This window comes from Arvicola amphibius, chromosome 4 (assembly GCF_903992535.2).
Source record: "Arvicola amphibius chromosome 4, mArvAmp1.2, whole genome shotgun sequence".
NCBI classification, from domain to species: Eukaryota; Metazoa; Chordata; class Mammalia; order Rodentia; family Cricetidae; genus Arvicola; species Arvicola amphibius.
In genome coordinates, this window is record NC_052050.1 from 37,666,226 (window position 1) to 37,681,675 (window position 15,450).

Consider the following 15,450-nt stretch of genomic DNA (forward strand, 5'->3'; position numbering starts at 1 on the left):
GAACACTCATCTATTGCTGGTGGGAATACAAACTTGTGCAACCACTTTGGAAATCAGTGTGGCAGTTTCTCAGGAAATTCGGGATCAACCTCCTCAGGATCCAGCAATACCACCCTTGGGAATATACCCAAGAGATGCCCAATCATACTACAAAAGCATTTGTTCAACTATGTTCATAGCAGCATTATTTGTAATAACCAGAACCTGGAAACAACCTAGATGCCCCTCAATGGAAGAATGGATAAAGAAAGTGTGGAATATATATGCATTAAAGTACTACTCAGCAGTAAAAAAACAATGACATCTTGAATTTTGCATGCAAATGGATGGAAATAGAAAACACTATCCTGAGTGAGATAACTCAGACCCCAAAAAGATGAATATGGTATGTACTCACTCATAAGTGGATTCTAGCCATAAATAAAGGACATTGAGCCTATAATTCGTGATCCTAGAGAAGCTAAATAAGAAGGTGAACCCAAAGAAAAACATATAGTTATCCTCCTGGATATTGGAAGTAGACAAGATTGCCAGGCAAAAGTTGTGAGCATGGGGGTGGGGGCAGGGGTGGGAGTGAGGTTGGGAGAAAGGGGAGAGGGGAGAGGGAAGGGAGAAGGAAAGGACTGGCAACAGCTTGGGGGAGTGGGAGAGTGGAGATGGAGGAAGGGCAGATATAGGAGCAGGGAAGAAGATACCTACATTAAGGGATCCATTTTAGGGTTGGCAAGAGACTTGACTCTAGAGGGGATCCCAGGTGTCCACGGGGATGTCCCCAGCTAGGTCCTTGGACATCAGAGGATTAGGTACCTGAACGGTCTTTGCCCCACTATCACGCTGATAATTATCTCGAATATCACCATAAAATCTTCGTCCGGCGATGGATAGAGATAGAGACAGAGACCCTCATCAGAGGAACGGACTGAGCTCCCAAGGTCTACTTAAAGAGCAGAAGGAGGGAGAAGAGAGCAAGAAAGTCAGGACCGTGAGGGGTTGGTCCACCAACTGAGGCAGTGTGCCTGTTCTAATGGGAGCTCACCAAATCTAGCTGGACCGGGTCTGAATGAGCATGTGATCAAACTGGACTCTCTGATTGTGGCTGACAATGGGGGCTGACTGAGAAGCCATTGATAAAGGCACTGGGACTTGTTTCTACTGCATGTTCTGGCTTTTCGGGACCCTAGTCTATATAGATGCACAGCTCCCTAGGCCTGGATATAGGGGGGGAGGGCCTTGGACTTCCCACAGGGCAGGGTTCCCTGCCCTCTCTCAAGCAGGGTGGGAGAGGGAGGAGGGGATGTGGGGGAGTGGGAGGGGATTGGGAGGAGGGAAGGAAGTGTAAATAATTGAATGGAAAAATAATAAAAAAGAAAAAAAGTTACTCTGATTTAGAGGCTAAATAAGCCTCTGAGAAGGAAACCCTCCTTAAAACACTTGCTCTGCCTTTACCCACTAAGACACTTGAGGAACTCCAAACAGGTGGTCCAGTCATCTTCACAGAAGCCACCGGAGTGGGAGCCAGGGACACAGCCTGAGTTTTCAGATGTTTACTCAGTCAGGAGGGGCTGGCATGCTTGACCATACAGCGAAGGATTCTGGGAAAGGTCAACACAAAGAAGAGATAGTCTATAAAGAAGAGGTTTTACAAACTCAATGGTATTTTTGTATACTTTTTCTTTCATTTTGCTTTGTTTTGGCTTTTTTTGTTTTATTGATATTCTGCTTGTTTGTTTTGCCTTTTGTTTTTGTGTTTCTTTCTTTTCTTTTTTTGTTTCTTGCTTGTTTTGAAAGCAAGAAAAGGGGCATAAAGTTGGATGGATAAGGAAGTAGAGAAGATCTGGGAGGAATTGGGGGAAGGGGAAACACAATCAAAATACATTATATAATTTTTAAAAAGGTATGGAGAAAAAGAAAGATGTTTAGCGTCAATTTAAGCCTGGCTGTTAATGGGAGGATGGATCTGTAGGAGAAGGATAGTACACACACACACACACACACACACACACACGTGGATAGGCACTTCTCCAGCAGGTCAGGCTTGCACGGCTTAGAGTAGCAAGATGCCTGGCTGTGATAGTTTCTGAGGTCACACATGGAAGCATTGCTAAGGAACCCCCTTTCCACTAAATGAGCCCATGGGTCAGTTTCTGAGGTACATTGGGTAGGATTACAGCTGATAAGGTGAAGCCATGAGTCACAGGGGATATGACACATTTTTATATGAAACATCTCCATACACGGGAAATATTGCCTCTATGTAGGCAGTCTTCACAGCAAATTCTAATGGTGCTGGAATCCTTGCCTCTCCACTGGCAAAAGTCTCAACCAGACTTCACAGTGAAGTGTTCCTTTCCAATTTCTCCTTAAATAACCTCATCTGTCCCACCTCAGTTTCCCCTTATGAGATGCTGAGTTTTTTTGTTTTGTTTTGTTTTTTTCGAGACAGGGTTTCTCTGCAGCTTTTTTTTTTTTTAAGAGCCTGTCCTGGAGCTAGCTCTTGTAGACCAGGCTGGTCTCGAACTCACAGAGATCCACCTGCCTCTGCCTCCTGAGTGCTGGGATTAAAGGCGTGCGCTACCACCGCCCGGCTGAGATGCTGAGTTTTTAATCTTAAAGGTTGATGAGAAAGATCTATTTTCTTAGCTTCTTCACTGTTCAACAGGCATGTAGGACCTGCCTGTCAAGGGTTCAAAAGTCTCAGCCAGGGAGCTGGAGAGATGGCTTGGCAATTAGGAGCGCTTGCTGTGCTTCCAAAGGAAGGAAACTAGGCTCTCCGCACTCACATCAGATGGTTCTTAACTACCTGCAACTCCAGCTCCAGGAGACACGATGTCCCTTCTGAGCTCTGTGGACACCTTCAGGTTCACACACACACACACGCACACACACACAAATTTTTTTTTACAGTCTTAGCAGGTGTGATCTAAAGAGGAAGGAAATGTACAAAGGACTGGGCTTGCAAATCTGATCGTCCTTCCATGGGAATCTGGAAGACAGGGTATTAGACGGATATCAAGCCATATAAACAATAAGAGATTGTTATACCTGATCCCAAAATTAGCACCAAGAATAACAGGGCCTTCATGGGTGTGTGACTCTCGGAGGCCTGAGGACACACTGTCCCCATCACCCTGAGGCCATGCACAGCTCTGTAAGAATGGGACATGCACCACCCGGGCGCCTGTCAGAGCAGCGAGGACATCAGGTCTTGTAGCACCGCTGGCTGCATCATCTGAACTTCTAAGTTTAGGAACAAGACTCCATGGGCTGGGGGTGGGGAGAAAAGCATCCTGGTGACTATATACAGAGACCATTACAAGAGGGAATCCTATGGTGGGATTGATTAAGTGTGTAAGACTGCCATCACCTGCTATCACAAGTGGGCATCAAGGGTGCCTGAGAGAGAAAGAAGGAAGCGAAGTCCAACACCGTGCCATGAGGCTGCCCTTACAAATGGGGCTGACCTTTGCATGGAAGAGGCTAAGGTGTCTTTTTCTCTTGTTTGAAAAGAGTTTTTAAGTTTCCTTGAACATTTCCAAGTATAAGCAGCCTTATCTTCAAGATACATTTGAGAGTGTGGAGACTCAGGATGATTCCTTGCTAGTCTTTCAGCTCTTGCCTCCTTGGTGGGGTAGGGCTGTACCCAGTGTGAAGAGCCACCAGCCTACGTCAAAAGATACTTGTACCCTTGACAGCGGAGTATTTGAGTGAAATCTGCTTGTCAACCTTTCCCCTGGAATGCTCCCATCCTCTGTCCTAGGTTATCTAAAGGTGGTGGTTTCGCTTAAACTCCTGGGTTATTACAGAGAAAGAACGCAGAGCCCTGTGGCATTTTTGGACTGTGGGATTTTGATTCTTTTCCCCCAGAGGCACAAGTGAGTAGGACAGTTAACGACTGTCTTTTGAGGTGCCAAGAGTCATGAAGTCTTTCAGTAGTTGAGCCCAGAATGCAGCCCCAGCAGGACAAGGCCTTCCTTTGGTGTCTCTATCTTCTTTTCTTCCCGTGACCCACTTGTCTCCCAGGTGAGCAGGTGAGCACATTAACCACTCAAGGCGGACAGAAAGCACAAAGAGAAGGTATTGTCCAAAGCCTTGGGTTCCAGGAAGAATAAAGCCCAACAGGCCCAACTCCAGGTGAGAGCAATCACCTGTGAAAGTGGGGTCACACCCCGGAACATGAGCAATTATCTCCTGAAAGCCAGCTGTCCCTCCGAGCAATACGGAGCTATTTTAGCCACAGTGTAGGACCAGAACAGAGGAAGATCAACAAGATCACAGCTTGACTGAGACGGCCCAGTTACACAAACCTTTTTGTCTATTGTTTTAATCCCTTCTCTGCTTAAGCCTAAAGTTCACATCAGTCCTCAGATGAACCCGGTGACACCAAACCTCTGGGTTAGTTCCCCTTTCTGACTATCACCATAACTCATCCCTTTAACTGGTGAATGGGAAACAGCAGCCAAGCTAAACCTGCCAGGGCTGCCAAGGACAGGACACGTGTTCCAAAACTTCTGCCACACTACGAGCCAAAAAGAGCCCGGCCTAATTGAACATTTCTGTTTACATGAAATCTTAAGTTTATCGTCTAAGACATTTGGTGCCACGTCAATAATATATAAACACAAGCACAGATGATTAGCTGCACAGAAAAACAGACCAAATCGTTGGGAGCTTCCATTTATGATTATCACCTGCTGGGCTGTAGTTACATTACATTGATGATCTGATTATTTCCTCCAGAGCACTAAACAATCTTTAGTCTGGAGTCTGTGCCTCCTCTTGTACAACTCTTGACAACAAAAGCTGGAAAAACACATCTCGAAGGTGCAGAGCTTAGGCTAATCATTTCCAGGGCTCGTGCAGTCGGCCAGTGAAAGCTAAAAGATGAGGCCAGTGCAGAGTTTAATGTTTTTTTTTCTTGTTCTAAATGCTGAGCCACAGTGGGAGAAATGACGCCTTCAAAGACTAAAATTTACTGAAATATAGTTTTGAGCCATATTCCCCCACTTTTTAACTTACACTAGGACTGAACTCTGTTCCTTTTGCTTGCTTGTGTATCCAAAGGCAATCAGCCTGGTCTGGACAATCGAAGGACCTGTCTCACAGTCGTTAACTGACTAAATTCAGGTGAATGATTTCTTCCCGGGCTCCCCTGCAGACCTTCTCGGAACTGTGTCCCTGTGGTATTTAAAAGAGATGGTTACAGTCAACAGATGGGGTGTAAGCTTTCTCAGGAAATGAGAATCATGGAGTCTATAAATTTGCCTGTTTGGGCACTGGCAAGTTCTACAAGCCTTGGAACATTTTCTGGTGAGACACTGGAATTAAAATGGGATCAGAAACTTCAGCAGAAGAGAGCTTTGAATGCTGGTGAGGAGATTGCAGAGCTCCCTATTTTCTGGTGAGACACTGGAATTAAAATGGGATCAGAAACTTCAGCAGAAGAGAGCTTTGAATGCTGGTGAGGAGATTGCAGAGCTCCCTATACCTGAGGTGACTAGGCTTACAGAAAGCAAACAAAATAGGAACAGCTGGAAGGACTAATAGGAAGAACTTAGGATCAAAGAGAGGGACTAGAGGGTGTCCCCCACAGAAACAGCCTTTCCTGGTGTGTTTCTGACACAGCACGTGTTGTTTAATGAGGTTTGATACTCTGGGTGTCACACCATAGTCAGTTCACACCAACAGGGTCTCCAATGGCTCTACTGGAGGCCCAAGAGTGGTGTAAGCTATTGGTGGTACAGCTCTTATGGTGGTATCCTCTTCCACCCCCGATAGTTCCATCTAACCCAGGAGAGGGCTACGGAGAGCTCCAAGGAGATTCCTATCTTCAAGGCCAGGGTCACTCATCAAGCACTGTGGGAGTTTCTGGCCAGAAACAGAGAGAAAGAAGTGAGAGCAGCATGTGGGACAAAAGGGGAGAGCGGAGCAGCTAAGTGGTCATCAAGTAAATTCTCCAACACTGCTTCGGAGTTGGTCCCTTTGTGGTCACCAGGAAGGATGTCAGTAGCACTAGGCAGTAGGGTGTGAACTGGACACATAGCTCCACGTTACCTGTACCAGCCAAGGGGAGCTTTTGTTTGGGTTTGGTTTGGGTTTTGTTTTGTTTGCTTTGGTTTGGTTTGGTTTGAATTTTTAAGACAGGATTTCTCTATGTAACTGCCCCGGCTGTCCTGGAACTCACTCTGTAGACCAAGCTGGCCTTGAACTCACAGAGAGCCACCTGCCTCTGCCTCCCGAGGGCTGGGTTTAAGGGTATGTGCCACTACTTGGCTGTCTGGAGAGTTCTTTTCAGAGACCTTAACCCAGGAGAAGAAGAATGCTTGACTGCATCTCATAAAAGAATTTCAGAGCCTGGCGGTGGTGGCGCACGCCTTTAATCCCAGCACTCGGGAGGCAGAGGCAGGCGGATCTCTGTGAGCTCGAGACCAGCCTGGTCTACAAGAGCTAGTTCCAGGACAGGCTCCAAAGCCACAGAGAAACCCTGTCTCGAAAAACCAAAAAAAAAAAAAAAAAAAGAATTTCAGAGGCAGGCAATATGAAGCAAAGTCGGAGGGGTTTTTTTTAACAATTTATTTCCTATTATTAACTATGTATATATACTGTGTCTGTGTGCCGGTGTGTGCACACATGCGCAGTGCCCACAGGGTCAGAGGCAGAAGTCAAATCCTCCTGGAGCTGAAGCTTTAGGCTGTTTCAAGTTTCCCACTGTGGATGTTGAGAGCCGAACTCAGGTCCTCTGCAACAGCAGTTGGTGCTCCTAACAATCACGCTGTCTCTCCAGCCCTAGGGCTGGAGTTTATTAAGGAGAGAATTTTTTTAAAACATGAAGTTAAATATGAGTGTGAACAGAGACACTTAGGAAATGGACAGTACACACTCAGGTGTAGGCCTGGGCTTCCAACGAGAGTCACGGTTCAATTAGAATTAAGTTGTTACGACAGCCACATGTAACTCTGGTGGCCTCTGAAGTCACACCCCAAAGGGCTGCTAAGAGCTTTGTTTTCTCTTTCTTGGTAAATGAGACCAGAGAACGATTCTTGAGGTTCACTGGGTAGGATTACAGCTAATATGGTAATGCCTAGGTCATGAGGTTCCCACAAGGAAGTTAAGTTACATTTTCACTATAATGAAATTTACAGTCTTATTTCTAAGATTCTCGGGAAAATTCCACACTCATACATGAGAAAGAAAATAAGTCATCCTTAAACGTCAACTATTATTGAACATAGTTCATTGCTATTTAATAAATATATAAACAGCACAATCCCTGGCTATGGTAGCATTCTTATTGAAAAGATCTCTGTATACAAGGAATGTTATCTCTATAGGCAACTTTTGGTTGTTAGTTATGTTGGAATTCTTGCCTCTCAGTCTGTAACATGCTTCACGTGTTCTGGGTGGAGCTTGCAAAAACCGGAAAAGATCCCAAATGACCATGTTTCTCCACACCCACTTCCAGGCTGGTTCCTACCCTAATTCCGCCACAAGCAGGCCTTACTCTTCAAAGGACTTCTGAGTGAGGGGCTCCTTTCACTCCCACATCCCCTTTGTTTTCCCTGTCTTTCTAGCCCACTGTGACCTTTGACCCACTTCCTCTTGCATTCTTGGTCCTCTACTTCCTGTTGCATTTGCACTGTTGTTCCCCCTTTTAGAGCTAGCGTGATGAGTATTATATAGCCAGGAACAGCATTCTGAGGACTGCCCTGGGACTTCCTGATCCTCCTCGCATATAAATACCAGGGCAGGCCAGTGTGGCAGAGCACAGTGGGCATAAACCCTCAGGCAAGCTGAGCCTTCCTTCCAGGAGGATGAGGAACTTGGGGGCTGCCGTTTCCATCTTTATCCTTGTGGCTGTCCTTGGATCCCAGGCTGGGATCACACATGGTAAGTTCACTGAACCCTCTCACCCAGTAGGCGTCTATGGGAACTGCAGAAATGGAGAGGAGAGAGAGGAGGGATCACTGCCCTCCTGGAACTGCTGTCCATCCTTGACATGGTGATGGGAGTTACTAAGAAACGGCCTCTGTCTGCAGCCTTTAGACCCTGTAGAAAGCTAGACACAGATGCTGGGTCCCATTTAGGGAAACAGTTATGCTTGATACATTTCTTTTAGCTGACACAGGATTGTGTTAGCTCCGAAGAACTGGAGTAAAAATTCTAAGTCTGAGGAGAAGCGGACTTACATGATAAAGTATCAGACACCACCTCCAAAAACAATCATTTTGGAGACGTGGGATGAGCAGGTAATCACTTCTATCCAAGTTCCTTTAACCATGCTATTCTTTTATTTGACAAATGCATAGCCATCACTTCTTATGTGCGGGATAGCTACCGTTCTGTCTTAGGGCTTCTAGCACATTGATTCCTTCTAACAAGCTTCATATTAAACAATGGAAATTTGCCTTTTTTGTGGGGAGAAACAGCAGACCACTAATGATTTATATATATAAATTATATATATAATATAATATAAAACTATATATATAGTTTTATATACATATATAATTTTCGAGATAGGGTTTCTCTGTAGCTTTGGAGCCTGTCCTGGAACTAGCTCTTGTAGACCAGGCTGGCCTCGAATTCACAGAGATCCACCTGCCTCTGCCTCCCAAGTGCAGGGATTAAAGGCGTGTACCACCACTGCCTGGCAATTTTATATATCTTTCTCTATTACTGTGATTGCTGCCATTTTATAAATGAGAAACAGAACCGTAGAAGTCATAGCTTTAAGATTAAAGGCTAGGAAATGGTGGACTTGGAGCAGGAGCTATCAAAATGACATAGTCATTTTCATTTTGATCTTTTCTGGGTTTTGCAAGCTCCACCTACAACAAGTGAAGCATGTTACAACGTATCCACATGCCTCCTTTATGCAAGCCATGCTTGCCGTGCTGACTGCACCATCTCTTGGTGTCCTGGGGGCATAATTCCTTGACCCCATGTGAATATCAAAATCCACATATTTCCTGTCCAATTTTAACCCATGCATATACTCATCTGTGCATTAAAAACTCTAGACACTTGTAAGACTTAAAACCACTTAAATGCCAGTGAGTACTTATTATATTGTTGCTTAGGGAACGAGGGCAAGGAGGAGTCTCGAGTGCTTCAATTATATTTCAGGAAGAATGTCCATGGTTGGCTCTGGATGTGGAAGCTCCAAATATGGTAGACCAGCTCTATAAAGGGGATGCGCTCGGGACAGTGGGAAACAATTGCTGGATGAGTTGATAGCTTAATCCTTATTGCTAAAATCATTAATGTATGCTTTGATATAAGACGTGAATACCAATTTTTCAGTTAGATTTGTTTTATTCTCGTGTATGTGTGTGGGAGTGAGTGTGTGCATGTACACATGTGTGCAGATGCCTTTGGAAACCATAAGAAGCTGTTACATGCGGTATGAGCCACCTGACACGCATGCTGAGAACTGCACTCTGGTCCTCTGTAAAAGCAGCAAGTGCTTTAACTACTGAGGCATCTCTCCAGCCACTAACTATAAACTTTTTTTTGGTGAGGAGGGGGGTTCAAGATAGGGTTTTTCTGTTTAGCCTTGGGTGTCCTGAAACTCGCTCTGTAGACAGGCTGGCCTTGGAACTCATAGAGATCCGCCTGCCTCTGCCTCCCCAGTGCTAGTGATTAAAGGTGTGCACCACCACAGCCATCTTAACTATTAACTACCTTTTCAGCTGTGATAACCTAACTTCAAATTAGAAAAGAGGGAAATGAAGGATGGAGAAAGGAAAGGGGAAAGAAGAAGGGAGGGAAGGAGGAAGTAAGGAAGGGAGGGGGAAGAACAGAAGACAGAAATGAGAGAGGGAGGCAGGGAGAAAAAGGAAGAAAGGGCTGGCTGAGCTGCATTTGCCTCATATCACAAGGCAGCTTTACAATGCTTTATCCAGAATCTTTGGCACTACATGAATTTTGCAATGCAGAGTTTTGATAAGTTAATATAACACAACAATTTCACTTCTGGGTATTGACCAAAAAACTTTCAAAGTAGATACATGGAAAGACTTTGATACACTCACATTCCTAGCGGAATTATTTGCACCACACAGAAGGAGGAGACACTGCCTACTCATCCACAGATGAAAGGGCAAGCGAAATGTGGCAGGCACACTTCTGCAGGGGAGTATTCCTCAGTGTCGAGAGGGTAGGGCGTTCTGGTGTGTGCAGAACAACGGATGAACGCTGAGGGATGGCTCTGGTGAGTGGGAAATGCCAGCCACGAAGGGCCGGCACCGCCTGGTTCCAGTCACGGGCGTTACTTAAAGAAGTAGATTTGTAAAGACAAAAGAGGCGCATGGTGGTGCTGGTGCGAGCCAGTAAGGTCGGAGGACCATGAACCAGAGGTCAGTCTGACAGACACAGCAACACCCTGCCTTTCAAACAGAGACCACATAGAGGAAGTAAAGTGATAATTGCTAAGCTGAGGGGGGAAAGATGGGAGGTAATAGTCAACGGGTTCTGAATTTCAGTTTTGCTGGCTGGAGAAGTTATGGGTGGATGGGGTGCTAGTTACACACTAGTTTGACTGTGCTTGATACCATTCAAATGGGCACTAAAAATTATATAAATCATGAAAGAGAAACAGAGAAGGAGTGGACAGAGGGGAGTGAGGGAGGGACTGGGAGGAGAAGAGGGAAGGGAAACTTCAGTTGGAATGTAAAAACAAAAAATAATAGACACACAAAAGTATTTTAAAATTTTATATATATATATACATATATATGTATATATATACATACATATATATATATATATATATATAAATAAACGGGGCTGTCAAGATGGTTCGGTAATAAAGACTTCTCCTGCCTTGCAAGCTTGGTGAGCTGAGTTATGTTTCCCAGATCCTACAGATAGGTGGGAGAAGAGAACAAACTTCACAAAATGAGTTGTCTTCTGACCTCCACAAACACACCCACATCACATCCTTCCCCACACCCCCCCACATACATCCCTACACATACACACATACACTCCCCACACTCACTCCTCCATACCCCCACCCCCACCCCACACGAACATACATACACATATACACATGCACCCAACACACACACACACACACACACACACACACACACACACACACACCCCTGCCTGTTTCCTATCCTAGCTCTGATCTAGGAAACATACTGTAATCAAACAGGGTAACAGTGTTCTTATAACATATGTGTGTGTTTATACTAATGGAACAAACAGTAAAAAGGGAAAAACCTCCACTACACTGTAAAGGACATCATACCACCAAATGGGTTGCTAGAAAACTTGTTTCTAGAGTCCTGTGGATTCCAGATGTGTAGACACATGTGGCCTATCACACAATGCATGCTCAGTTAACTTATCTGTGTTAGATTTGCAGCTGGTTTTTAGTATTTCAGAATCTAAAGAAAGTTTTTATTTCTCAAATATTTTTGAAGGATCTCAGAGCGGGGGAAATCTCATAGCAAAAAGACACACTAGCCTAGGGCAAACACCTTCAACCCAGATAGGTTAGCAGAGATCCAGCAACAGAGTCTGCCTGCCTTCAGATGGGAGAAGGGGAGTACGGCATGGTGACACACACAGTACTGTTAGCACTCCAAAGGCTGAGGCCGTATAATTGAGACTTCAAGGCCACCAAAAACTGGGATTGGAATCTATGGTGAATGAAGGGGCCAATCATGACATTCTTTCCCCACCCTGTCTGTTTCTTCTAAAAACAGCAATAAGAGAAAAGAGGGACATTCATCACATTGAACCTCACGCAGTTTATCAAGGTAAGTGACCAGACACAGCATATTTTAAAGAACTGGGTGGATACTGTACTGCAGCTTCACTTTCCCTACTGATGGAACAGGATGGGAGGGCCCCGAGGATGGTGAGCATCTCTGGGAAGAGTAGCATGGCCGTGGGGACTCACTCACGTCTCTGCATATGCCTCGGCGTCCCGAGTCCAGCTGTTAGAGCGGAAGCATGCCCCGAGTTCTGGGCCTTCTCACCACCTGTGGGGCTCCCCACCCCACCCCACAGGACTCTTGAGAGCAATGACTTGGCATTTGAGTGGGCCTTTGTCCTCCTACAGGCATTCCAGATGCTCCAGACTGTTGCTTCTCCTACGCCTCACAGATCCCATGCTCAAGATTTATATATTATTTTCCAACCAGTGGTGGGTGCATCAATCCAGGCATCATGTAAGTGTCAAATTCACCTCCTGGAGGGGAGTGTCCCAGTTCTTAGATGACCTAGTGAGTAGGCTTGCAGAAAAGGGCCATCCTTGGATCTCACCAGGGGAGGAGATCAGGGTCTATAGAAGGAGACAGCAGGCAGAAGTCTGCCTAGAGAATATCAGGCCTAAATACAGTCCCAGAGGGAGGTGGTGCTGAGCCTTCTCCTAGAAAGAACAGACTGTCGAGTAGAAAATTGGAGGGTCCAGAGAATAGGGCTCCCCTTCCCTATTTACTAGAGACCACTGTTTGTAATCTTCCTTCCCCTTTTTCTCCAGCTTTGTCTCCAAGAGGAGGAAGCGGTTCTGTGCCAATCCCCGTGATCAGCGAGTTCAGGAGTGCATAAGACGGCTGAAGCAAATCCCGGGATCTAGGAGCACAGTCATAGTTTGAGAAGGAGCCCTTATACTGCCAGCCACTCTTTCTGTCATCCCCAGTGACCACCTAGGAGGATCTAAGCATTTATTTTTATAGACGCTTAAAACATTCGTTCTGCTTTTCTGGTTGAAAGCAGCTCATGCAGTATTTATATGGATTTTTTTTTGCATAGTTCCTCAGCAGATCATAAACAGATAAACTATTAGAGTGGCCTTTGGGGGCTTCGGAATGTGTATGGCTCTGATACTAACTTAAGCCAGGTACACCAAGCCAATATGAAATGAGTTTTGCCCTAGCCCATACACATATTCAACTTTGTGAGGATCCAGCTGTTTTTCTACCACTCTAGAGCAGTAAGCATCACCCTCACCCCCCAAAAATAAAGTGCATCCATGTAGCCACAGGTCGGTCGGTCTGTCTGTCTGTCTGTCTGTCTTTCTGCAGATTCACAGAACTGTGGGGCCAGTCTGAAATTGGTCTGCTGGGGAGAAAATATCACACTCACTCACCTTGAATTTCTAAGGGAAATCATGTAACTTTGGGTATTTTCTTCAAAACCAAAGACATGTTGTTATAATTTTTAAATTTCTGAGAACACAGCTTATTCCAATGTAGACTTCATATCAAAGATGTATTTCACCCACTATTGAGGGAGCCATTAAATTGGCTAAAATGTCTTTGGGTTTTATACCTGTTTGGTGGGGTTAAGAAATGTTAGGGGTCTCTGAGAAGCTGAGGTACAAAGGCAACATCAGCCATGAACCCAGGCCTTCCCTTTAACTGCTCTTAGAGTCTTTGTATTGCTGTAATATATTAGATTATGCTATGATGAAATACGCATTTGCGAGTCAAGTGGATGACTAGAGGCTACCTCTATATAAGCAAGTCAAGTGGAGAATGAGGGTAAGAAAAAATATTCTTTAACCCAGAGAGAAAGCTAAGAGGCACTTCAGAGCCATGGAAGGGAATGAAAGGAGGGGGGCAGGAAATACCTCCCCACGTGCAGAGAAGTAACTGATGAATGGAGTCTAAGTCATGCTGTTCCCCAGTGGGAGGAGAAGACAGCTTCCAGTCACAGGACAAGCCTGCACCTCTCATGAGGCTCAGAGACATTGCAGGTTTTGCTAAGACAGTATTTCCTCATTTGGATGGGTCAGTGATGGAGAGAAACACCATCTGTTCACCTGCCTGAGTAGGAGGGCAGCAGCCAGGTGCCCTCCTGAGATAAAAAAATCTACTAATCAAAATTGAGCTGTTCTGGGAGCCCGAGACTAGGGAACAGCTACCAGTTGGGGAGTCATGACTTGGCTTGCCACAACCTCTAGTGAGGGAAGTTGTTGGGTTGTGGAAGGCTGAAGGGCTAGACACTGATGAATTGAAGATTCATGTCACAAGTTAGCTCAGGCTGAGACAAGCACAAGAGCAATAACCCTTCCCTCAGTGACCAGGAACAGATCCCGTCAACTGAGAATAATCCTGGGTTTGAAGTTCTGAGCCTGAAGCAGGTGAGCAGACCAAATCCTAGAGCCAGCTGTTGTTCACTGCCATAAAGCCCAAGACCTCTGAAATTCCAAGAGCATACAAGATACCTACATACTGACAAAAGGCGACGCAGGGGAGGAAATGTTCTGTTTCAGCTTATGATCCAAGTCACAGTCCACCACCACAGCAGGGGAGTCACTGCGGCAAGAGTCTGCACGTCCACAGCCAAGGACAGAGAGAAATAAAAGCATTCACATTCATTCCTTGCTTAAATAGTATTCATCCAGCTTCCTGTACTCTTACACAGTCCAGAGCCCAGCACCTGAAATGGTGCCATCCACATACAGGATGGGTCTTCCCACCTTCATTAACAACCAAGACAATTCCCCATACACGTGCCCAAGGATCAACCTTATCTAGATAATTCCTTATTAAGACCCTTGTCCCCGGTGACTCAAAGCTATGGCATGTTGCCAGTTAAAGTAACTGACACAACACCCACAGAGGCATCCCCCCAGCAGAGTGATTCATACTCAAGAGGTCTTGAAAGTATGAAGACAGGTCCTCCACTTAAACCAACCTCAGTGTTGTGGTTTCCTTCCACATTCCCAACTCATTTGGGAAACACCCTCCAGATAAAGCATAAACCACACCAGGGTTACAATCTGGCAAATCGTAGGAGGATGAGAGAGTCTGCCCAGGGCACAGAAGGAAACTTAGGAGGCCCACAGAACCTCTGTTCTGCAAAGAGTGGGAACTGCAAAAGCAAAAGACAGTGCAGAAGGATGTCACATGCCTGTCCAGTGCAGACTCAGTACAGGATGTCACACACCTGTCCAGTGCAGACTCAGTACAGGATGTCACACGCCTGTCCAGTGCAGACTCAGTACAGGATGTCACACGCCTGTCCAGTGCAGACTCAGTACAGGATGTCACACGCCTGTCCAGTGCAGACTCAGTACAGGATGTCACACACCTGTCCAGTGCAGACTCAGTACAGGATGTCACACGCCTGTCCAATGCAGACTCAGTATAGGATGTCACACACCTGTCCAGTGCAGACTCAGTACAGGATGTCACACGCCTGTCCAGTGAAGACTCAGTACAGGATGTCACACACCTGTCCAGTGCAGACTCAGTACAGGATGTCACACACCTGTCCAGTGCAGACTCAGTACAGGATGTCACACGCCTGTCCAGTGCAGGTACAGTATAGGATGTCACACACCTGTCCAGTGCAGACTCAGTATAGGATGTCACACACCTGTCCAGTGCAGACTCAGTACAGGATGTCACACGCCTGTCCAGTGCAGGTACAGTATAGGATGTCACATGTCTGTCCAGTGCAGATTCAGTACAGAATCTCATACGTCTG

The 15,450-nt window shown here is 45.7% G+C and overlaps 1 protein-coding gene across 1 annotated transcript; it reads left to right on the plus strand.

Moving 5' to 3' along the window:
• The first annotated feature begins 7,682 nt into the window (after window positions 1-7,682).
• On the plus strand, window positions 7,683-12,996 carry LOC119811675 (C-C motif chemokine 6-like). Its single transcript, XM_038325594.1, has 4 exons — window positions 7,683-7,884; window positions 11,715-11,768; window positions 12,074-12,182; window positions 12,494-12,996. Exons 1-4 carry the CDS (start codon window positions 7,809-7,811, stop codon window positions 12,606-12,608), a joined length of 354 nt encoding a protein of 117 aa, XP_038181522.1. The 5' UTR covers window positions 7,683-7,808; the 3' UTR covers window positions 12,609-12,996.
• The last annotated feature ends 2,454 nt before the right edge of the window (window positions 12,997-15,450 follow it).

Excerpts from the sequence above, each read along its gene's own strand:
- LOC119811675 (XM_038325594.1), top strand. The coding sequence starts at position 7,809 with ATGAGGAACTTGGGGGCTGCCGTTTCCATCTTTATCCTTGTGGCTGTC. Across the intron at positions 7,885-11,714 it reads CCAGGCTGGGATCACACATG|CAATAAGAGAAAAGAGGGAC; the intron begins GTAAGTTCACTG and ends TTCTAAAAACAG. Across the intron at positions 12,183-12,493 it reads TGCATCAATCCAGGCATCAT|CTTTGTCTCCAAGAGGAGGA; the intron begins GTAAGTGTCAAA and ends CTTTTTCTCCAG.